The sequence below is a fragment of the Anolis sagrei genome, chromosome 3, assembly GCF_037176765.1.
Source record: "Anolis sagrei isolate rAnoSag1 chromosome 3, rAnoSag1.mat, whole genome shotgun sequence".
Taxonomy (NCBI): Eukaryota; Metazoa; Chordata; class Lepidosauria; order Squamata; family Dactyloidae; genus Anolis; species Anolis sagrei.
This window is the reverse complement of record NC_090023.1, coordinates 86,558,934-86,582,237: the sequence shown is the minus strand read 5'-3', so window position 1 is coordinate 86,582,237 and position 23,304 is coordinate 86,558,934. Positions and strand designations below refer to the sequence as shown.

General features: G+C 36.8%; 1 protein-coding gene across 1 annotated transcript in view; it reads left to right on the top strand.

Annotated features, from left to right (window-relative positions):
• Window positions 1-21,423, top strand: part of PDK3 (pyruvate dehydrogenase kinase 3) — a 42,624-nt gene extending 21,201 nt beyond the window's left edge. Inside the window, exons 4-11 of the mRNA XM_060770118.2 lie at window positions 3,236-3,420; window positions 6,333-6,422; window positions 8,300-8,377; window positions 9,327-9,403; window positions 10,452-10,553; window positions 11,833-11,943; window positions 13,569-13,682; window positions 15,764-21,423. Coding sequence (XP_060626101.1) covers window positions 3,236-3,420; window positions 6,333-6,422; window positions 8,300-8,377; window positions 9,327-9,403; window positions 10,452-10,553; window positions 11,833-11,943; window positions 13,569-13,682; window positions 15,764-15,907 — 901 coding nt within the window. The 3' untranslated portion in view covers window positions 15,908-21,423. The remainder of the gene's footprint in view (window positions 1-3,235; window positions 3,421-6,332; window positions 6,423-8,299; window positions 8,378-9,326; window positions 9,404-10,451; window positions 10,554-11,832; window positions 11,944-13,568; window positions 13,683-15,763) is intronic.
• The last annotated feature ends 1,881 nt before the right edge of the window (window positions 21,424-23,304 follow it).

The window sequence follows — 23,304 nt, the reverse complement described above, 5'->3', positions numbered from 1 at the left end:
ATGCTTGGGTTTAAAGTGTCTCAACTGCTTTTATTGGATTTGAAGGGTCTTGCTTTCACTTGTAAAATTGTTTAATATGTTTTAATCTGTTTAAATTGTTTTTACTGTTTTAAATGTGTTATTTTCATTTCATTTTATTTTGCCCTGAGATCCTATAATAGAGAGCAAAATATAAATATGTTAATGAATTAAATAATGAACTCTTTGCTGACTTTGTCATGTTGTCCTTATTAAGACCATCTACCTCTTTAGTGTGTTTATGGATTATTAGATTAGACAGCAAAGATTTTAGTAGTACTATAGTACTATATTGTACAACAGCTAAGAGCATTATAGGTAAATGAATATGAGAATATATAAAGAGGTACATAATTTTAATGAGGAGTTCACATCACACTTAGATCAGTTATATTTCCTGAAATGAATTCAGGAGAAATGTTCTGTTTTATTCAGCAGAAGTCAAAATTTCATGCTGCTGATTGACTGGCCTTTGTCTTAGTTATAAATCCCATGTCTCTGGAACTGTTTTATGTCAGGATAAAACTATTGTGTTTGAAAAGTGTTAAATTTAAGATAGCAAGATTTACCAACAGAATGCTTGATCAGATAGATAATGCTCTGTTCTTGGAGATGGCAGCCCCAATGCAGGCAACTTTGAGAGAAGGGATGAAGACAAAGAAGAGCAAAAAAAGCACTAGATTCAGCTATTTCAAGTACTATATATACCAGTGTATAAGTCAAAAACATTTTGACAGAAAATCAACTCCAAAATCCTATGTTTACTTACACAGGTCAGTGCTGGAATAGGAACTCAGCATCATGTAGAGGCAAGAAGCTTCCATTCTATTGCTCCACTATCATTCAAATTGGGGAAAGAAAGGCCTCTTTCCCTCCTTCCTCAACATTTTTTCTTACCTGAGAACATTCAGCAGCAACCGGGGTGTGTGTGTGTGTGTAAAATGTGGTATGCCTTCCATTTTGAGCATGTTAGGTGAGGAGCAAAATAGTTGCAGCCATTTTTAATAAGGATGTACTGCATGTGCCTCTCTCTGGAGAGACTGTGGCATGATTTTTTAAAAATAAGGTGTACTTATTGTACTTTAAAAATAAGGTGTACTTTTGTGCCTGCACAAAATGCTGAAAGAACTGAAAAAAAAGGTAAGGAAGGAGGGAGTGATGACTTTTTTTTTCTGATTTAGACAATGGAGGGATAGTGGGGTGAATGCACTTGTCACTTCTGCCTCTTTTTTAAAAGATGAGCAGTGTACCTACCCAGTTGTAACCTGGCAAATAAACAGATCCCCTCTTTTTCTTCATCTCTTCCTAAGTATGTCCTCTGGATTTTTTAAAAAAGAGGAAAATATACATGTCCCCAAAGTTTTACCCTTGACTTGATTTATCCATAGATCAAAATAAAATTTATAATTTTTGCACCCAAACCTGTCCTTAACCTATATGTGAGTATAGATGATATGTTTGTAAAGTGGGATGAAAGCAGGAAATATATGCCCCTGCTTCTCTTCACAAGTTTATCAGTATAGAACTTTATGTAATAACAGTGGTGCTGGAGGCTGTAGTTAAAATGTTCCTTTAAATACTTTTTATTGTGCTTTGAAACTGTGCAGTTCTGTTTTCAGGTCCCATTCCTTTGGAAAAGCTTCAACGTGATTTTTGCTAATCAATCATCTGTTCTGTTTATATAGACCACCTAATGTATTATGTATTATGTTTTTTTTTCTAAATGCACCATGTGAGTTCCACTTGGATCAATAATTAAACTATATAATTCTGTTCTTTTTTAGTGCTACCCATAAAAAGATTGGCTTGGTTTTATTGTGAAATCTAAGAAAACAGCTCCCCTTCATTGCTCTTTGAACACTCTTTCTTTCTTGTATTCATAATGTAAAGTAAATAAATGTGTTGTCAGCTGTTAACAATACTGGTGTCTTATTTTAAATATCAGTTAATATTTAGTTTTCAATTGTTCCATTCAATAAGTCACAGCTTCAATAATTGCATTGGATTTTATATAAACAGAAGTTAATAGTTAACCAGTATATTTAATCTTAAATATGCTGCTATGGCATGAGGAGCTGTGTAGGCTGCATTTCTCATTTTGACTGAGTTAGCATTTCAGTATTACATCCACAGCACAGTTTGTAATCACAAGTAGAATTTCATTGGCAAATTACATTTGAAAATAATAGCAAATAATACAAAGACAAGTGTAATGTTGTCTGTATCTCTGAAAATAAAAGGAGAATTAGAGGTCAATCTTTTAAAGTCACAAGGAAATGTTCAGATTCACTTTGACTTGATCCAAGTCTAACTTTAAGATTATAGACATAATATCAAGGTTTTCATTATAGAAGAAGATAGTGATCTGCAGCTTTTTCGTACCTTTATGGCCCCTTCTGCACTGTCATATATCCCGGATCTAATCCCAGATTATCAGTTTATCTAAGATTATCTGGATAATCTTATATAATCCAGTGCAAAACAGATAACCTGGGATCAGATCCTGGGATATAAAGACAGAAGTGGCCTAACCTAACTGTCAACATGAGACTCATAGAGTTGGAAGAGACCTTGTGGGCCATCCAGTCCAACCCCCTGCCAGTATATGATTGCTTTTGACATTTACTATTCTTTTTTCATCTTTCTCCTATTACTGCCATCTTTTAATTTTATTAAAATAATGGTGGCAAAACATCGTACAGCAGTATTATTTAAAATATGTGTATTACATGTTTCAAAAGCCCAATATGTGCTGGATTGGCAGTATTGGAATATGTCTAACTTCCTGGCATATCTGTATTATACATCATGAAGGGATGTGGTGGCAGTGACATTTCTATCTTCATGTTAAGGGCTGGTGGAGAGTATCTGTCTCCATTGCCTGAAAGGAGCAGTACAAAGGAAAGAACTTAGGGTGAAAGAACAGAGGGCCTGAGAAGGCAGCAGAAAAAGAAAAATGGAAGAAATTGATGGAAATGAGTGGTTCAAACGACCATGAAAGGTGTAGAGAAGATCAGAAAGAAAATTGGAGATAGAGTACGCAGATGAGAAAGGCTGAATTTCAAATAATGATTTCAGATAGGTAGATCTTCAGGTGCAATTCTATAATTGTTCTTTAATAAATCTATAGAGTGAATGAATATTTTAGAGCAGTAATTTGAAATGTGGATGTTGTAGTTATGGCAGCAGTGTTTCATACCTCTTTATCTCTCCCCAGCTTTTTAGATATCTTAATTAAAGTCAGGAACAGACACAATGATGTTGTTCCTACCATGGCTCAAGGAGTGATTGAATACAAGGAAAAGTATGGCTTTGACCCCTTTGTGAGCAGTAACATCCAGTATTTTCTAGATAGGTTCTACACCAACCGCATCTCATTTCGCATGCTTATTAATCAGCACAGTAAGTATTTGTTTTGTTTCATCTTGGACTGGGAACTAAAGTTCATGCTTACAAAGCAGTGGAGAGAGCATTGATATGGGTTTAGCAACATGCATAACTGGTACTAGTATATGTATGGGAAGAACGTTTAGATGTAAGTTTTTCCTCACTGTTTTGATTTATTTTTGCCAACTTTTATAACACTTTATTCAAGGAATTCTTACAGGCTGGTCTCCCCCCCCCCCCCCCCAACATTTTCACAGCAACTGCAGGAGGTAGTTTAGATTTTGGAACTCATCCCATGGGGAGGGGGAACAGGTGATGTACTGTTGTCCATTCAACAGTAATTCCGTGTTCTGAGGTATCACACGGGCAAGTGTAGTCCCTGCCCATGCCACCCTTTAATCTTTTTTTAACTATAGAAGAGAAAACATTGAAATTGCAGAAGTCGGAAATCTAAGTCTAAAAAAGGGAAATAACAGCAAGTTGGTAATATATCTAAATTATTTTTAGATATATTACCAATTATTTTTTAAATTACTGTTAAAGTTTCATGCAATGTTGAAAAAGGGGGCATCGAGGTACATTTTGAGATCGAACATAGGAATGCCGACACTTTGATGTCACGATTTAACATGGGAGAATCTGATAGTTCCCATCTCATATTAAAATAAGTACTTTTAGTCGTTTCTGCATGAATCGGTAGCTCTGAAGACAATTGCTCCCCGATTCCAAATCATCAGTTTCTTCTACACACTTTAAATACTGTTTAAATATGAAGTTACACAGGGAACCGCCAGAAGTAGTCTTGCGTTATATAATGGGTTTAGTGGGACTCCGTCTTTAAACTGTTTTTAAAGTGTGTAGAAACAGGCGCGCGGGGGGATGTACTGGCTCAAGTGCATCTAGTTAACATGGTTAATAGAAGGAGATGTGAACCTCACTCTTCCAGATCTAGCACTAGGTACTACATATATTTTATATTACATGTAATATTTCTAATAATATTACAATATAATTGTATAGTACAATATAGTGATGTATAGCACTGATACTGTACTGTGCTCATGGTATAATGTATTGTGTGTATGTATGTATGTGTATATGTATGTATATATCTTTTAAGCCTCTCTGAGTCCCCTTTGGGGTGAGAAGGGCGGCATATGAATGTCGCAAATAAATAAATAAATAAATAAATAATAAAATACATCACTCAGGTCCTACTTTAATGCTGTACGTTGTTTTCCAAAAGTTAAACTCAGATTTTGGAAAATGTTAAAGGGTGACTGTACATTTTGATATTTTATTTGGCAAAGGGGAAAGGTATTGTCAGACCATGGGAAATGATTTTGTTGTGCCAAACAGACTTCTCTAGATTCTTTTTCTTTTAGCAACTTAGAAGGTACAGGGAGTAGAGAGGAATGTGGAAATAAAGTTTCCACATAAAACAACTGGGCATAGGACAGTAGGAATAAAAGGCTGCATTTTGGATTTAGCCTCTGTTTTGTGGCAAAATCAAGAGAAGGGCACTTAGCTTGTGTTTAGCTTGGCAGGAAGTAGTTGTTGTAGCCCTTGTACTACAAGCAGTGTGTTCAGTGCAAGCTGAGTGCCAGCAAATGCTAGAAAGAACAAGTTGCATGAGTGGCATCTGACTTATACACTGCCTGTCAGTTAAGGAAATCTTGTCTGCATTGTTTTGTCAACATGACTGTACTTTGTTTTCCTCCAACCAAGCCAGGAAATTGAAAGTTACATTTTTACTGCTGTAGAAGTAGTATTTTTAATATTTTCCAGGTTATCACAGTTGAAAGTTTTCTGCACAAATCATGCCTCTGGTCCATTTAATGTGTTCACAACAAATAGTTTCCTTATATTTGGCCAGGTATAAACTACCTCTAAGGAACAAACCCGATTCTTACTAAGTCATTGCTGGTTGGTTGTCTCTCCATACTCCCTGTCGCTCTCTACAAGAATGGAGGGGGGAGGAAGAACACAATTCTAGTACGAAACTTGAAAATTCTCTTTAAGTTTTTAAAGTGTACATTTTGAGAGTGCTGCAAGAGATAAGGTTTGCAGGTCATGAACAGAATTGGTCCATGAAATTGGATACTAACAGATGACCTAGAAATAGGCAATAATTAGGCATGGAATTGTTGTGGAGCAATAAATCGTGACAAGATGTTTATCTTGAGGACAGATTATTGATTTTATGTGTTTTAAGTGAGATATAAACAAAGACTTTCCTGTTCCATCTCAAAGGCTACTATATATTCCTACTTGAGTCTGATGATAAAAACATACATAAATATTGTTTAGAGTTTGTAATAATGGTTTGCCATTGCCATTCCAGATTTTATATTTTGTTTATACTTAAATATTTTGCCTTACTCAATGGGAATGCGCCCTATGTTTATCGTAATCACGAGTTTCCTTTACCTAATCTCTCAGTAGGGCTCACTCCCAGATAAGTGCATTTATTCTTCTAGTTGCCTTCAACAAGAACACGCTCTTAAATTAGTTATTTTTACATGGACCATTGTGATTTTACAGCATGCTCTAAAGTTGAGCCAAACCACTTCTCTCACCCTGTATCTCCTCTCTTTCGCAAGGTTTGTTTACAACAGTGTTCTGTGTAGAAAGGAAGCTCATCTTTATGCTTCAGCAACCTGGCCAGTGCTTTCTACTTCACCACAATTGTATTTGTAACATGACAAGAGACCAGAGTTCAGAACAATTGTCCCACATGATCCCTTTACACTATGGGATTTTTTAACCATGAAAAGTTTTTGTCAAATAACTAAACATGCAGTAGGATGTTTTTGTGTAAGGATTTGAGAAGCCAATATTTCTGTCTTAGCAATCAGATTTTCTTTTTGTTCACTGTTTGAAAGGGAACACTGCTTCATTTAAATTCTACCTTTTTGTCCTTGTAGCACTGCTTTTTGGTGGTGTCACTAATCCTGCTCATCCCAAACATATTGGGAGTATTGATCCTACATGTAATGTGGCTGACGTGGTAGAAGGTAAGATTGCTTTAAACTTCGAATATAAGGGTATTTGTGCACAGTCTTTGTATTAATCATGGTAGCTATCAGTTTCTTTTTCTACAGCAAATGTGTCTCCCTCTTCTCTTATAAGCTTTACATCTGCATTTAAACCCAAATCTTGGAAGACTTGCTTAGTAATGGCGCAACTGTAACAGTAAATCACAGCATCATGGAAAGTGAGAGAGGAAAACAGATTTTTTTTCATGTCAGGGGTGACTTGAGAAAGTGCAAGTTGCTTCTGGTGTGAGAGAACTGGCCATCTCCAAGGAAGTTGTCCAGGAAACGTCTGGATGTTTGATGTTTGACCATCCTTGTCGGAGGCTTCTCTCATGTCCCCGCATGGGAAGCCGGAGCTGACAGACGGAGCTCATCTGTGCTGTCTCTGGATTCGAACCTGCGACCTGTCAGTCTTCAGTCCTGCCTGCACAAGGGTTTAACACATTGCACCACCATGGGCTTCTAGGAAACCAGCTAATGAGAGGAGGAGGAGCATCCATTCCCAGGCTGATTCTTAACTTTCCAGTTCTGGTTTGAAAGAAGTGATAATTTCTTCTTTGTAGAACATTAGAACTTGTGCAAAACCCATTGGTTTGGATGTTGAGAAGTTACCTTTCTCTCTCTTTCCCCACCTATCAATTCTTGCTTTTATAGGACTCAGAGTCCTCTTTCTTTGCTTTCTTTTTCAGTATGTAAAAAAACCCCAATATGTATAGCTTTATCCATTGTTTTGTCTTTTTTGCACACAGAGGTATTTATTTGGGTCAGTATTCAGTGAGGAAAGTCTATGTACAAGAGGAGAAGCAATAATGGCTTCCTTGTTTAAGCAAATAAACAGCTCAGCGGTAGTTCTCATACAGATAGCCGATTCTGTAGTGTGCTGACATTTATTGTCACTAGATGGCGGTATAGCATAGTTTGCAGAAAATAGAAACTTTAAGGTTATTGCAGCTTTTTGTTTTTATTTGCACCAATGTTATATTTTGATGTTAATCAAGAAACTTAATGACTTTTATTTTAAATGCAGTGTTGGTTTTCATTATATGTTAATAAGAAGCTTGGCTGTATAGCCAGCTTGCTCACAGAAAATGCTTAATGTCATACCGCCTTATTTCTGTACAGCATTCCCTGACCTATGCTTTCATATGGCAAAAGATACATAAATGGTTTACACACCGTTTTAAAAAAATAATTCTGTGAGCTACTATTGGAATAAATCAATTTCGTAGGCCAGATAACAATTAATACTTTTGGTAAGATCCAGGTCTGGGGGGGAAAAAAACCTCCTCTAGATGTAGTGATTGTGTCACACATTTCTGTTTGTTATTAAAGACATAGTATATTTTTATGCTAAACTGGTCAAAGTGTGAAATTAAGATGTAGGTTATAAATGTTTACATTAAAAAAATGGAGAAGCCCCCATTTTGTGGAAATTCTGTTTCTTGTTGCATTGTGGGCAAACAAAAGGAAACAGCTTTAATCCAATGATGGATCTTACCTGTTACCTTTTCTTTGGTCTTAACAGGCAATATCTAAACACAAATGCAATATAATTGGAGCTTCCAAAGTTTATGAAGTACTTTGGCCCATTATCAGCATTATCCACTGATTCTCTATCCACGGATTCAACCATCAACACCTTGTAAATATTCCCCTGTTTAAAAAAGCAACAACAAAGCTTGATTTATATAAGGGACATTGTTTTACTTCCACTTTTTATATATAGTGTGAGACTTGAGCATTCATGGATTTTGGTATCCATGGGAAGGCCTATAACCAAAGTCCAATGGATACAAAGGGTTCACCATGTACAAATGACATACATAGTTCGATCAGTTTGTTTTCTTTCCTCCTAGATGCCTTTGCAACTGCTAAGATGTTGTGTGAACAGTATTATCAGGCTGCACCTGATTTGGAAATTGAAGAATTCAATGGTAATCATGAAATTGATTTCTTTTTAGAACTGCTTTGTGAATTTGAAGGAGTGGGATTTTTTTTATCAGTTGAAAATTATGTGAAATGAATACACTGGCTCTGCTTCCCAGGTTTTGTTTCTTGGTCACAGTTGACATCTGACTGATTTTATTATGAATTTAATTAATAAACTATCTAGAACAACAGAGGTTTTAGGAAATATTGGTAGACTTCTTAAATGTCTCTCATGGGACCGGATCCAAAGCGTATTAGAGACAATGAAAGGGTTGAATGTATCCAGTAGAATATTTTACATTTTCATTTGAGTGGAAGTTCCTTTACCACATTGCACATTGCTTTTCAAGATTTCATTTGTTGCAAAAAAGATTTACCATGCCACATGGGGAACTGCAGTTCAAAAAACAGAAGTGTAAAGCTCCATTGTGAGATTGGAACTAGTTAAGGCGTTTCCTTGGGTCACTGAATCTACTGTCATGTAGAGAACCTTTTGAGTCCGTGATTTCCTCACAGACCAAGCATTGTACCCAGCCAAGCATGATATCAATGCATTTATTTTACAGATGGAGGCCAGACACACTAGGAAATGTTTTTATATTTGTTCATGCTAGACTTCTTGAAGATGGTGACATAAATTCAAGTGTTCCAACTAGAGTAAATCCGTTAAATCATTTGGGTTTACATAAATGTTGAGTTAACACTCAGTTGATTTACTGTAGTTAGGATTACCAATCGGATTCTTTCATGTCTGTCTAGATGATTTGGTTTACATTTCCTGTGATAGCTGTGTATTCCATATTTCTTTTTAAATTGTTAGACAATGGAAAGGAGATTATTTGTTGAGTTAAGCTTTATTTGTGGTAAATTTCCAGTATATTAGATGGGTTTACTTTTCAGTTTACTTTTAATTTACTTTTCAGTTAACTAATTGTTTTGTTCATTTTTTTCTAGCTAAAGCACCAGGAAAGCCTATTCAAGTAGTCTATGTTCCCTCACATCTGTTTCATATGCTTTTTGAATTGTTCAAGGTAAGTAGAATAATAATTATGGTTAAGGAAGCTGATTGATTTTGTTTAGCTTTTCATTGACTGCACTATAAAAATCATGCAATAAGGCTTAGGCTTAAAAATTACTGTCTGCATGTTTTCTGTGAAATTTTACCCCTGATATGTGAGGTGCTTGAGTAGTTCCTATTTAGAAAGGTGGCATATCATTCTTCCTTTCACTCTCCCATAGATTCATAGCTAGCCCATATATTTGGCTAAATCTATAAATAACTGAAGTACTTGATGAATCTCTTCTCCTTTCATATAGAAAGTGGGGATTTGGAAAGTCGCACTAGAAACAGTTATACAGATAATATCTTTAGTGGCACAGTCTTATGTTTTTGATAGTAAATTGTGTATTTTAATAAAATTTAAGCTTAAATTCTGGGTTATTGGCAACATGTAATGTGTATAATGTTTTTATACTGAAATTGTCTATTGGTTAGTTTTTTCTATAGCTCATTGTGTTTATTTTAAAGTAAGTCTTACAATCAATACCTGATCTTGGGCAAACTATTGCATTTCAGTTATTTTCACGTCATGGAAATAATTTCATAAAAGTAATTACTTCTAATATTCATCAGACAGAGCTCTATAACATGTCAGTTAAAAACATGTTATAGAGCAGCTGCAAAATTCTTTGGGAACTTTGCTGTACAACATAGTTTTTCCATTGGGAAATCTCAGTTCAAGATGGCAATGGGCAATCTTTTTCATTTTTGCTCTCTCCTAACAGTCACTCTAATCAGGATAATGTACCGATTCTTGATGATGATGTAGTTTAATTCATGGATTATCTACAGTTGCAGTCTATTATGTGTGTACTGGCAGTCTTTTGTCCACAAGCACCCAAAGTATGAACTAATTCCCGAATTTCACAAATGTATGCTATTTGTGTTTTTAGGATGCATCCAATAAATCAGAATTGCAATAAATTAAATCAATAGTTTGGAATTATTCCTGTAATATTGCTGTTAATGTTCGATAATAAAAATCCAGAATGTTTAAACTATTTATTGTAAACTTTCAGAACTCTATGCGAGCTACAGTGGAGTTACATGAAGGCAAATGTGAAAGCTATCCATCAATTAAAACCTTAGTCACTTTGGGTAAAGAAGACCTTTCAATAAAGGTAAATAACATGGCAAGTAATATATGAAGTTTTTAATAGTAAGCCTTAAAAACAGTTTTGCATAGTAAAGGGCGGAAGAAAATTCATTTCTTTACAGAATGTGGTAGAAAATTTTAGTCATTATCATGGTTGGAGCAACACACATGGAAGTACATAAGATGGACTTGTATTAAGTCCTTCTTAACTAAGTATAGAGAAGCAGTTTATGGACTAAATGCAGGGTTAAAATAGTTTTACGTGTTCCAGAGGCCTTATCGTCTGCTTTCTTTAGTTGTATAATCTTTTGTCTTCATTTAGAAAGGAGTACATTTCAATCTCTCTCTGCCTTTGCTCTCTGTTCTTTGATTAAACCAAACAAATGTCTGGTTTTTAAAAAGTCTGAAAACGGACTTTGTGACTTAGTTGCCCCCCCCCCCCCCCCGGCTTCCACAGCGGTGACGAAGTCACTTGCCATTGCTCTGGTTGCCATTTTGGAGAAGAAAAAGAGGGTATTTTGATATGCCTGGGGAAGGAGCAACCTGGGAGGGAGAAACCCCACCCCACCCCTGTTTTTAGTTACGTGACTGTTGGAGTTTGAGAAAAACGTTGACTCAGAAATGGCTTCTCTGTTGAGTGAAGATGCTTTCATGTTTCGATAATGTTTTATCTGTTTCATGCTTACATCTAAATTTGTGAAGAAGAGCTGTTTTAGTTTTTGTGTGTGAAGGCAGAGGTATACAAAGGAAGTAAAGGGAATGGGAGATAATTCAATTGCAGAGCATTTAAAATCGTATATCTCTTGACTCAAAGTTTGTTTAGTGAAACCAGTAACTCACAATGCTGGATGTTACTCCTTGCAGCTTAGGGAAGGAATTTTAGGAATCAGTTACATTATTACCTTGCAATTAGAATTATATCATTCATATTCTATTATAGTTTTTAAGTACTCCACAAGTGAGCAGACACCCCAGAAATGGGCCATTTTCTTCAGTTTTGCTCTCTGATTAGAGTACAGTATAATCAGGATTCAAATATTCTGTGTATTGATATTTGTGCACTTCTATTAATGGAAGATCTAAGATTTGAAGAATATCTTCTCTTTTTTTGAATTCCAGGATCTCGGACATTGTTCTGTAGATAGATACACAATAAATTTGATAACCCCCAATATGTGCTTTTGTGGTATCCTCTGGAAACAGACATTCTTTGGTATTTACGAAAGCATTAAATCATTAAGATTGTTTTCCTTATTGAGGGCAATTTTGTTTAAGTTAAACAAAACTTTGGTTTTATTCTATAGATAAGTGATAAAGGTGGTGGTGTGCCTCTGAGGAAAATAGACCGTCTTTTTAACTATATGTATTCAACGGCACCCAGGCCTAGTTTGGAACCATCAAGAGCTGTTCCTTTGGTAAGCTATTTTAAGCAGGTTAAATGTTTTCCAACAAATGACCTATTTTGTCTCCTTCCTGACACAAGTGTTGTGTAGAAACAACTGTCTTATTATACTAACCTAAGCCTTGAACAACTTTCATTAAAAGTGGATTAGAAATATTCACAGAACCTAAGACTACCAGTCACTATGCTGCTCATGAGGCTTTATGTTATCTTTGGCATTAGAGACACTGTGCCTCTCATTGCAGGTTGCTGGGAAAAACAAGTAAAGAGGGGCTGCAGCACTCACATTTCCAGCATATATTTTTGGCCCCATTATACATCTTATAAATGCCACTTATTTTTAAAATAAGTTTGATTTGTTAGCTATGGATAAATACTACTTAAAATGTGTAGGCTGCATGAAGTCTCAACCCACATTCTTAGGACACAAAGGAGCCAGGTCCCTGTTGCCTTTTAAGGGAACAAATATTTTCTTTTGTGCTATAGCAAGTAGAGTATGTAGATATTTTTGCTTATTTGAAAAGCATCATCTTTTATCAGGAGTATTTGGGAACATAGTTAGTATTCTATACATCCTTGCAATTCTTTTCTGTTGCCAAAATTGCAAGTCTTATTTCCTCTGCAACTTTCTTCTTTCTTTCATTGCTTCATGCTATCAACAATAATTGACCTAGCAGAGCAGACTAACTGAAGGATGCAGTTCCAGCTCTTGCTTTTTCACATCTCCTATGTTTAGAGACTGCTGTGAGTAACAATCCCCAGTAATAAACTACCATCAGACTCTCAGCACCACTGAGCAGTCACTGGGATATTGCAGTACTAACTGTGCCTGTGGAGACTCCTAAAAGATGATCACCTTGTTTGGGTGGCTTGTGGATCACTGTCAGCTTTGCTAATGTAACTGTATCCTTGGCAGCATAACAATATCCACGTCTTTCTAAAACTACCGCAGTCATGTTTTCGTTTCATTGCTGCATGTTGTCAGAAATGGTTTTGTGCAATTGTGAGCTTTCTCCTATATCTGAAACAATTTTTCTATAGGTTGAAAACCTTAAATATTTATTGACAGGCTCTAAAATCTGAAAGACAAAAAAATCACACTTTTTGACGTATTCAGTATATTTTTGTTGCAAAACTGTTCAACATTTTTCAAGAATCAAACTCAAAATGGTAAATCAAATAAGTGATACAATTGTGTGTGTGTGTCAGAGCGACGTCAGAAACTGAGTGAGGAAATTGGCCATCTGCAAGGACTTTGCCCAGAGTACACCAGTATGTTTTACCATCCTGTGGGAGGCTTCTCTCATGTCCCCGCATGAGAAGTTGGAGCTGACAGATGGGAGCTCACTCCACTCCGGATTCAAACTGCCTACCTTTCAATCAACAGTCCTGCTGGTACAAGGGTTTAACCTATTGCACCACTGGGGGCTCCAGTGATTCCAATAACATGTTTAAACGTTTCTCTTGGATTTAGGAAAGTTTTTTGCTTGCTAACCTTTTCAAATATTGTTCTTAGAAGTAGAAATCACCACTAGCAACTTCAGTGCCCCTTTCCCTTCTTCTGATCCTTAAGTAAATGTGATATCTGAATGCAGGCAGTTGACGTTTTAATACTCACAGTATTAATTTCTTCTTTAGGCTGGATATGGATATGGCCTGCCAATCTCACGTCTTTATGCTAGATATTTTCAAGGTGATCTCAAACTATACTCAATGGAAGGTGTGGGAACTGATGCTGTAATTTATTTGAAGGTAATACTTTGATTTCTTCATAAGCAAGATAAATCAGTAAGGCTGTTTTTCCTTTTCCTTCATGATTGTGAAAGTTTCATGACTGGTTAAAGGTTCAGGATATGTGCTGATGCTATTTGTGTTAGACATCATAAATAAAGATTTTATTTAACTTAATTTGTAGTATATTGTGTAATGTTAAGTATACTGTATAACTCAAGGCTGTATGTTGCCTCTTGATAAGCTCTTAAGTTGTAGTATTAAATGTTTATTTTTCCAGTTTCAATGAATCATTTCCTAGATAAATGTTAGACTTTTGTTACTGAGTAAAGCAATATGTCTTTTTAGTAGCAAAGATAATGTTTTTCTTTTATTTCCATAATTTTTCTAATGACTGATTAATAGGAAGGTTAAAAAGATATTTTCATATGAAAGTAGTAGGAGAACAAATTGTATCCTGTACAGTGGTATGTTGTGAAACATAGAATCATAGAATCATAGAATCAAAGAGTTGGAAGAGACCTCATGGGCCATCCAGTCCAACCCCCTGCCAAGAAGCAGGAATATTGCATTCAAATCACCCCTGACAGATGGCCATCCAGCCTCTGTTTAAAAGCTTCCAAGGAAGGAGCCTCCACCACACTCCGGGGCAGAGAGTTCCACTGCTGAACGGCTCTCACAGTCAGGAAGTTCTTCCTAATGTTCAGATGGAATCTCCTCTCTTGTAGTTTGAAGCCATTGTTCCGTGTCCTAGTCTCCAAGGAAGCAGAAAACAAGCTAGCTCCCTCCTCCCTGTGGCTTCCTCTCACATATTTATACATGGCTATCATATCTCCTCTCAGCCTTCTCTTCTTCAGGCTAAACATGCCCAGTTCCCTAAGCCGCTCCTCATAGGGCTTGTTCTCCAGACCCTTGATCATTTTAGTCGCCCTCCTCTGGACACTTTCCAGCTTGTCAATATCTCTCTTGAATTGTGGTGCCCAGAATTGGACACAATATTCCAGATGTGGTCTAACCAAAGCAGAATAGAGGGGTAGCATTACTTCCTTAGATCTAGACACTATGCTCCTCTTGATGCAGGCCAAAATCCCATTGGCTTTTTTTGCCGCCACATCACATTGTTGGCTCATGTTTAACTTGTTGTCCACGAGGACTCCAAGATCTTTTTCACACGTACTGCTCTCGAGCCAGGCGTCCCCCATTCTGTATCTTTGCATCTCATTTTTTCTGCCAAAGTGGAGTATCTTGCATTTGTCACTGTTGAACTTCATTTTGTTAGTTTTGGCCCATCTCTCTAATCTGTCAAGATCGTTTTGAATTCTGCTCCTGTCCTCTGGACTATTGGCTATCCCTCCCAATTTGGTGTCGTCTGCAAACTTGATGATCATGCCTTCTAGCCCTTCATCTAAGTCATTAATAAAGATGTTGAACAGGACCGGGCCCAGGACGGAGCCCTGCGGCACTCCGCTCGTCACTTCTTTCCAAGATGAAGAGGAAGCATTAGTGAGCACTCTCTGTGTTCGTCCACTTAACCAATTACAGATCCACCTCACCGTAGTTTTGCCTAGCCCACATTGGACTAGTTTCCTTGCCAGAAGGTCATGGGGGACCTTGTCGAAGGCCTTACTGAAATCCAGGTACGCTACATCCACGGCATTCCCCGCATCTACCCAGCTTGTAGCTCTATCGAAGAAAGAGATCAGATTAGTCTGGCATGACTTGTTTTTGATAAATCCATGTTGACTATTAGCGATGACTGCATTTGTTTCTAAGTGTTTGCAGACCGCTTCCTTAACAATCTTTTCCAGAATCTTGCCAGACAAATTTGGAGGTTTTTTCTAATGGGTTCTCTGATGCTATACAGGACTGGGAGGTCATTTCAGATTTAGATATGGTCCTTATGAAGACCCATAGTAAGATAATGTAAAGACACACACATATGGGCAGTGGCTACAAAATTGTGTTATGAGAGTAAAGAGGAAGTACCCAATCACATGGATGACATAAACTCTTCTGCTGAGTAAATCTCTAGAATATCAAGTGTACTCATTGTTCATATGTTGTAGAAACCTGAATTTTTTTCTTGTAATTTCTTCCTTTAGGCTCTTTCCAGTGAATCATTTGAAAGGCTGCCCGTTTTTAATAAGTCGGCCTGGCGACACTACAAGACCACCCCAGAAGCTGATGACTGGAGCAACCCGAGCAGTGAACCCAGGGATGCCTCCAAATATAAAGCAAATCGATAACTCGCCATTTCTACCTTGGTGGGTGACATTCAGACAGAAGTCTGCTTCGTTCCAAAACTCAAAATCCCCTAATTTATCATAGCCAATTATTTCCCTTAGAAAGATCTTTTATGGGACTGAAATAGTGAGAATAGAGGGGACATTACAAGACTGCCATATGCATTTTTGGTGTGAGTTATTGTAACTACTTTGCCAAAACATGCTTGGTTAGTTGAGTTGCACTGTGAATGCAGTTAGAATATACAATTGTATAGTAAAAGGGTACTATTTTTGAAGGCCTATTTCTCATCCTAGGTAAATGTCAGCAAAATTGTTTTGACTCTTTTTTTGGCAGAAGTGTCTTACACGGCAATATAATATAAAAAATAAATTTAGTGTAGTTGAATAAGTGCTAGAAAAACTTACAGTGCTGCATTTTTATATGACACAGTGCAATTCATTACATTATAAACAAGCGAAACATCCAGGAACCACTATAGTGACTTTTCTTGATCTTGCCACCAATATCTGTATACATACTTTGAAAAGTATGTATCCTTTGAAAAGATCTTGAGGCTTAAATGTTAATTTCTTGATTGTTATCACAATTCCAAAAGCTCGTTTCTTCAATGTTTACTCTGCTTACTTGGAAAAATACAGAGACTTTCACTTTACAGTAATTACTTTTAAAAATTCAAATTATGGTTTTGCAATATCTCCCAAACTAGATTTAATAAAGAATAATAATAAATAAATTCTGATAAAGAAGAGAGTATTAATCTAGATTTGGGGATTTATTACATCGAATTGTCATTGTTTTAGGAAACCACTGAAAATAGGGGCAAGCACTGATTTCATTTGGATTGGTAATTTCAAAACCAGTTCATAGCAAAATGATGAAATATTTAACTGTAGGGTCACACAAACAAATTGTTGAATGAATAAATGAGGGTAAACACCTAGAACTTAGAAATATTTAAATTAAAAAGAACTGTCCAAAGCAATATTTTGTCCAAGAGACTGAAAACATGATTAGTTTTTAGTCAACCACTTCCCTGTCATGGCTCTAAAGAGAGCATCTCTTCAAAAGCAGTCCAGGAAGAAGTCTGATAACTCCTTCCCACAGGATCAAGACTAGAATGTGAAGTGAACACCAAAATCTATTCCTTGATGTCCCTGTAGTATATTTTTATCTATATTATTTTGACAAGAAGAGTCAATGAACAAAATTATAATAATATTTAGATACAGTTAGGCCTGATAAACAAAAAAATTAATTTTCAAAGAGATCCTTTAAATATTTGCATTCCTTTTTATTTACACGCAGGAAAATATTAAATTCGCTGTATCCCAATTCCAGCTGATTTATCTCGTGAAAATCCCACTCTTGAAACCAGTTTGGTTTGCACATCTTTTTGTCAGTGGCTTTATTGCATGAAATTTCAGCCAGGTCTATGAATATTTGTGGTGTTGGCACCTCTTTGTTTCTGAGCAGTGATTTCAACTTTTGCATTCAGAAAAAAAAATGAAACAGCATACACAAAATCTATGTATATTTCCCGTGAGTCATGATATAAGTAAAAGGGAAATAGATTTGGAGTGATGGTTAGATAGCAAGAAGATCAGTGGGGCAGCTGTAATTAATCTCTTGAACTCCTAGTCCACTGAAAAAGAGCCTGTTACTCTTAGTGGGGTGACATAGAATGGCTCTTGAATCTATCAGATGATATTTTTCTTGAGTAATATGATGGCCATTTTTTGTTTTTAATTTGGAAGGGACATGAATGGAATAAGGAGATAACATTTACACTGTTTTCATTCTGTTTCTCGGTATGGCTTTTGATTAGGTTTGTACTGCCACAGTTTGATGTCCATAGGATATAGTTCAAACGGCACCACCTTGCCTAACTATGGTATTATAAATCAGTTTCCTAATTGTAACTTTCTGACTATAAATCCCAGTATGTCTTCAATATAGATTTTATTGTGTGGAACATCTCTGATCATATTTACTGCAAAGCAGCTTGTGGCCAACCTAGGCAGGGGAAGAAGTTTCCTGTCTTTTCTTTTGCTGATTATGAAAAAACTGTATCGGAAACTTGTAGCTTAGAGCAAAAGAACAGGAATCAGGGCTGTTTAAAGATTTCACTTCTGCTGTTTGATAAAAAATTACCTCCAGCATTTATTTTTCACCTCACTCCTTATTGTTTCTTTCAAGGCAAAAATATATGTTTAACAGATGGCGAGTCAGAGAAGAAAGACTTCTTTCTTGCTTTCCGTGGTTGGTTTTTATTTTTTTTAAATAACACTCCTTTTAAAAAAATTTAATTACTTGATTCCGAAGGGAAATCAAGAGTAATACTCTGAAGTAGACAGAATGTTATCTTGCTCTTGTACATCTTTCCCAAAAGAGTCAGGTAATTTTCAAACCATAAAAAGGTAATAATAATACCTAACATATACATACCATACTTTTGAGCGTTCAGTATTCCATGCTTTAGTTCAGTATGCATTGTGACAATGTTGTCACAGTAACTCAAGCCATAGTTTGCACCATTCTTGTTACCACTTTGTCCTTATCCCTGGCAAGCTAGACAGAGCTATATGAAAGTGGTAATTGGGAATAATAATAATAATAATAATAATACTTTATTTATACCCTGCTACCATCTCCCCAAGGGACTCTGTGCGGCTTACATGAGGCCGAGCCCAAAATACAACAATACAAGCAATAACAATAACAATACAAGCAATTTAAAATAACAAAACAAAAAAACCAATAACACATACAATATCAATAGGACTACACACTTTAAAAACTATGGGTAGGCCAAATGTAATTAAAATTAAAAGATTAAAAATAATGCTAGACATGGACGAAAAAGTGATAGGGCAGTTTGTGGGAACATACGAGCAGATCTCAATATATAAAGTGCTTTAGAGGACAAAGTGCTATGGGATCATTATTCTGGGATGGCACACTGGAAGCCAACCATTTCTATAAAATCTGTAAATAATACACATGCATCACTTATTGACCTTGGATCCCATATGATTGGATCATTTTTATTCTCATGTTGTTGGATAGACATTTGCAAAGGTGATGCCTGAAGCCGTTGTTAGTCCATAAGACCTCTTGGTTTTTCCTGTCAGTGCTCAGTCCTCTTCAAAGAGAATGCTAGCACCTGACTCATGCCCTGGTATACTACTGTAGTCGCAGATAAGACTGGGTCATTAGTTCTGTTAATCAGCATAGAGATAAGAAATGAAGCATATTTGAGGATGTAATTATTCTAAAATATGATCAAAAATAGAAAAGCAGAAAAATAGTTTCATTGGATCAATTGACATTGTAATTAAAGGTATTTCTTACTGCAAGTGCAAACTCTTTTAAGATCCAAAAATGAAGCTCTTTGGTATTTTTACACTTCTAATTTTGATTTAAGTGTTACTAGAGAGCAAAAAGCAAAGACACGCTAATTTAAAAAGTTTTTTTTAAAAAAGAAGGAAACATGTTATTTGACACCATGTGCATGGATATACTCTCTCCTCTGAGTTATTTGTGAAATAGCAAAGAAGAATTTGGTAGGTTGTTCTGTGTTTGGTAGCCACTTCCAAATGAAGCCCAGCCTCAGGTGTGTAAAATGTAATGCCACTGGAATATGTACATAACTCATGACGACTCATAATGGTTACTTTTAATACTGAAGATAAATATTGTGGGCATTTTATTGCTCGTAGCAGAATGATTAAGACTGCCTTAAACCTGAAAGTGTATTCCTACAGTTAGTTGAGCAATAAACTGGGTTTTCTCCTCCAACTCTTTCATGCATCACAGTATGCAGTTCCCTCTAGGATTCCTGGTTTTTTTATTTAATCTTTTTTCTTTAATGCATGCCGTTTGCTTTAAATTTTTAAATTGTTCTTGAAATATATTGAGTTGTCACTGTTTTCCTATGGAAGAATGAGATGAGCTAACATTGAAAAGGCTCAGTTTGAAAAGGCCTAGTTTCAGACACCAAGCCTTGCCTTTTAGAATAAATATTCCTCTTTGCCCCTGCCACTACCAGCTTTGCAGCGGGGATTGGAGACTTCTTCCTCTTATTTGGCTGTGAAGAGCCTGAGTCACTCATTCAATACCAGTGCTAGAAATTGAATGTGACAGGATATCTCCACCTTCCTCCTAAAACCACAAGGAAGGATGAAGACGGTTGAGTTCTTCAAGAATTCCTTTTAGCCCCAAATTAGACTAGGGTTATTTTTAGGAAGGTAGGGTTATCTATCTCTGCCTACAGTCCTTTCTCCTCCAACTATTGTTCTATGAGTCCATTCAGTGCACAAAAATTTCCCATAATCTGTTCTGTTTCTCATATGACCTTTTCTGGGAGGTTTTTCAGGGGGAGATACTGATTTGGGTGCATCTCACAGTTCCTTTGCTGAATTCAAGGATTTGTTATTAAAATCCTGGGCAAAGCTATTACTTGAAGGGTGGTAAATCAAAAATACTTGGCAGCAAGTATACTTGCTTCAGTATAACTGAAAAAAATATTTTCTGTATAGGAGAGAATGTTTGTCCCAAACACCAAGATGTTAGAGGATTTTTTCATAAGGCAACTGTGAAACTCAGTTCCAAGGAGGAGGAGCCTGCTGTAGGATTCCCACAAATCCACGGTGTCAGTCAGCAGTATTGTTTTGATTCTTCTGCATAGAGAGTGGCAATTTTAGTGCCAAAGTTTGGCTGGGAGAAGGGGAGCTGATATCAACAGATGCTATCCTTCCAGAAACATCATGGCCTTCCCCATATAATTTAAGAGCGGAGGACCTCAAGGTATCTCAGAGCTCTTTACATCACTGCCTTCTCAGTTGAAATGTTGCCAAGTTTGATTATAGGTTGTCTATTCCAATAGCTAGGGCTTTTATGAATAACCACTGAAATCTGGAGTAAGCCTATCAACCCAAGGGGATATTTGTATAATTTTCTTGTAAAGTCAGTTGAGCATTGCTGCATACAACATCCATTTAAATTTTGGTAAAATTCTTCTAGTTTTATTAAAACCAGACTCGGAAAACAATTTGCTGCATAGTCATTCAGACAGGATGGTTTGAGAACCTGGTAGCAGTGGCTTATATGAATAAAGGTGTAGCTGTTACATATACACTGCTTGTAAACAGCCCTAGGTTCAGTCCTTGACATTTTCCATTTAAAATATCACAGGTAGGATAGGGAAAAAATCCTCAGCTTTGGTGGCTTTGTCAAACGAGTGCTGGTCAGAGTAGATAATACTGAGCTAGATGGACCAATGTTCTGATTCTGTACAAGGGAAGTTCATGTGAACTTGATTATGTGGAAGGAATACAAATGAGAGCAGAATTGACTTTTTAATGTGTTCCAAACAGATTACATTCTTAGTATCTTCCTGTAAATTGTGTTAGAATTGCGATTCTATCCATATTAATTATTATTTTGATGTAATCACTGCTTACCTATTTCCTCTTTTCACTGTGCAATAAAAAAACCCTGAAGATACCACCAGTCACTTCCGTCTAGTGTTTTTTTTCCCAACAATATGTTAATTTACTTTGAAAAAAGTCTAATAGAAGTAGGATTTCCATATTCGTGGTTAGAGTGGTTGGTGTCGCTACTGGCAACTAGATGGGCAACATATTCAGATTGTTACATGATTTCACCCTACATACCTGACATTTTCGTCTACATTCCTCAGACAAAAAAAATCTGTATTTAAAAAGAATCGCTGTTCTAATTACATGACATCTTATGACGTGTTTCCCAACACTGAAGCACAAAATGCAGTTGTGGACCCAACAGCCAATGCTTGTGTTTTAGCAAGAATAACCCCAGTCTACATTTTGTTGGAATGCAAAAGTCCCCAACTTGATTAAAGTTATATAGGCTTTGGACTACAGCCTAGGTCTGGATCTAGGTATCAATCATCCTATATGCCTGTGGATGGCAACCAGTTCATAGATTGGCTTATTGGATGTATGATGGAAACTCATCAACCCTGAAATAATGGATGCACAAAATTGGGCAGCAACCACTTCGTGTTCTCCTTGCCACCTGGGAGGCGAGCCCCCTGCCCACCTGGGAGGCGAGTCCCCTGCCCAGAACTGGCTGTGGATTGGTTGCCAGCATCATGTCTACTTCTGAACTGGATCCAGACTTTTCAGAACCCTTCCCTATTTGCTCTCCAGTAGCCACTGAATACCCAGAAAAGAGGCTGTCGCAACACAGATAGAAGAAATACTATTATGTGAACATCTCCTTAGAGAAGCTTTACCAAGAAAGAAAGCAAAAGAAGGCTAGAATTGAGTGGTCCAATGTTGCATCGTAGATATGTTGGTCAGGATGGATAACACATGGATAAACACCCACATAAAAAGACAGGGAGGGACTCAAGCTCAGTCCCTGATGGAAGAGGCAATGCTACCTTTTCATTCCGGAGAGCCTCACCTCAGCTCACTGAAAACCAAGCATCACATGAACTGCCAGGCAGATTGGCTGACTTCAGAGAGAGTAGATGCAGATGAACGGTGCCTCAATTCTCATTTTCCACAGAGTGATTCAAATATTTGGTATCTGGTGTTACAGGCATTGTTGTATGTGTTTGCATGCCCTCAAGTTGTTTCTGATTTGTGATCACCCTAAAAGCAAGGCTATAATGGGATTTTCTTGGCAAGGTTTGTTCAGTGTGTTCTGAAGCTGAGCATGCCTTGCCCAAGGTCACCCAATGGGTTGCCATGACAGAAGGGATTCAGACTTGGGTATCCAGAATCCTAGTACAACGATCAAATCACTATGCCATACTGAATCATTACAGATGTCAAGGATCCTTTTTAAATCTCAAGTGGACTTCTTATGTGAAAGGTCTCACTTTTAGTCATCATTACTTAATTGCCTAGTGTTTTTGAGTGGCAGAAGTTGGATGTGTGTAGCACTCTAGATTTTTATTTAGATAGGGCAGTATCCTTTTGTAAATCAGATTGTTTCATTTCAGGAAACTTAAAGGAAAAAAAGCCTTGGTGGCCACTCTTTCTAGATCAGTGGTTTCCAAACTTTGGTCCTCTAGATGTTTTGGGCTTCAACTGAAGCCTTGCTAACTTAGGAAACAATCTGGAATTCTGGGAGCTGAAAGTTTTTGGGCTAATTAATAAGGAGGTACGTTTTGTATTCCTGATTTCTGTATAGCACTTAGTTTAGATGATGTACATGGACAATGAACGTTCTTTAATCTCCATTTACCGGGCAGCAACCACTGCGATCCATTTCCCTGTCATTAAGAAGCAGTTGGCTGATGGTCCAATATATCCTCATGAGCAATCTTCAGCATGAAGGGGAATTGCAACATGGTTCTTCTTTCTGTCTGTTGCACCTGAGATCTTTCCCAGTAAGGGACAGA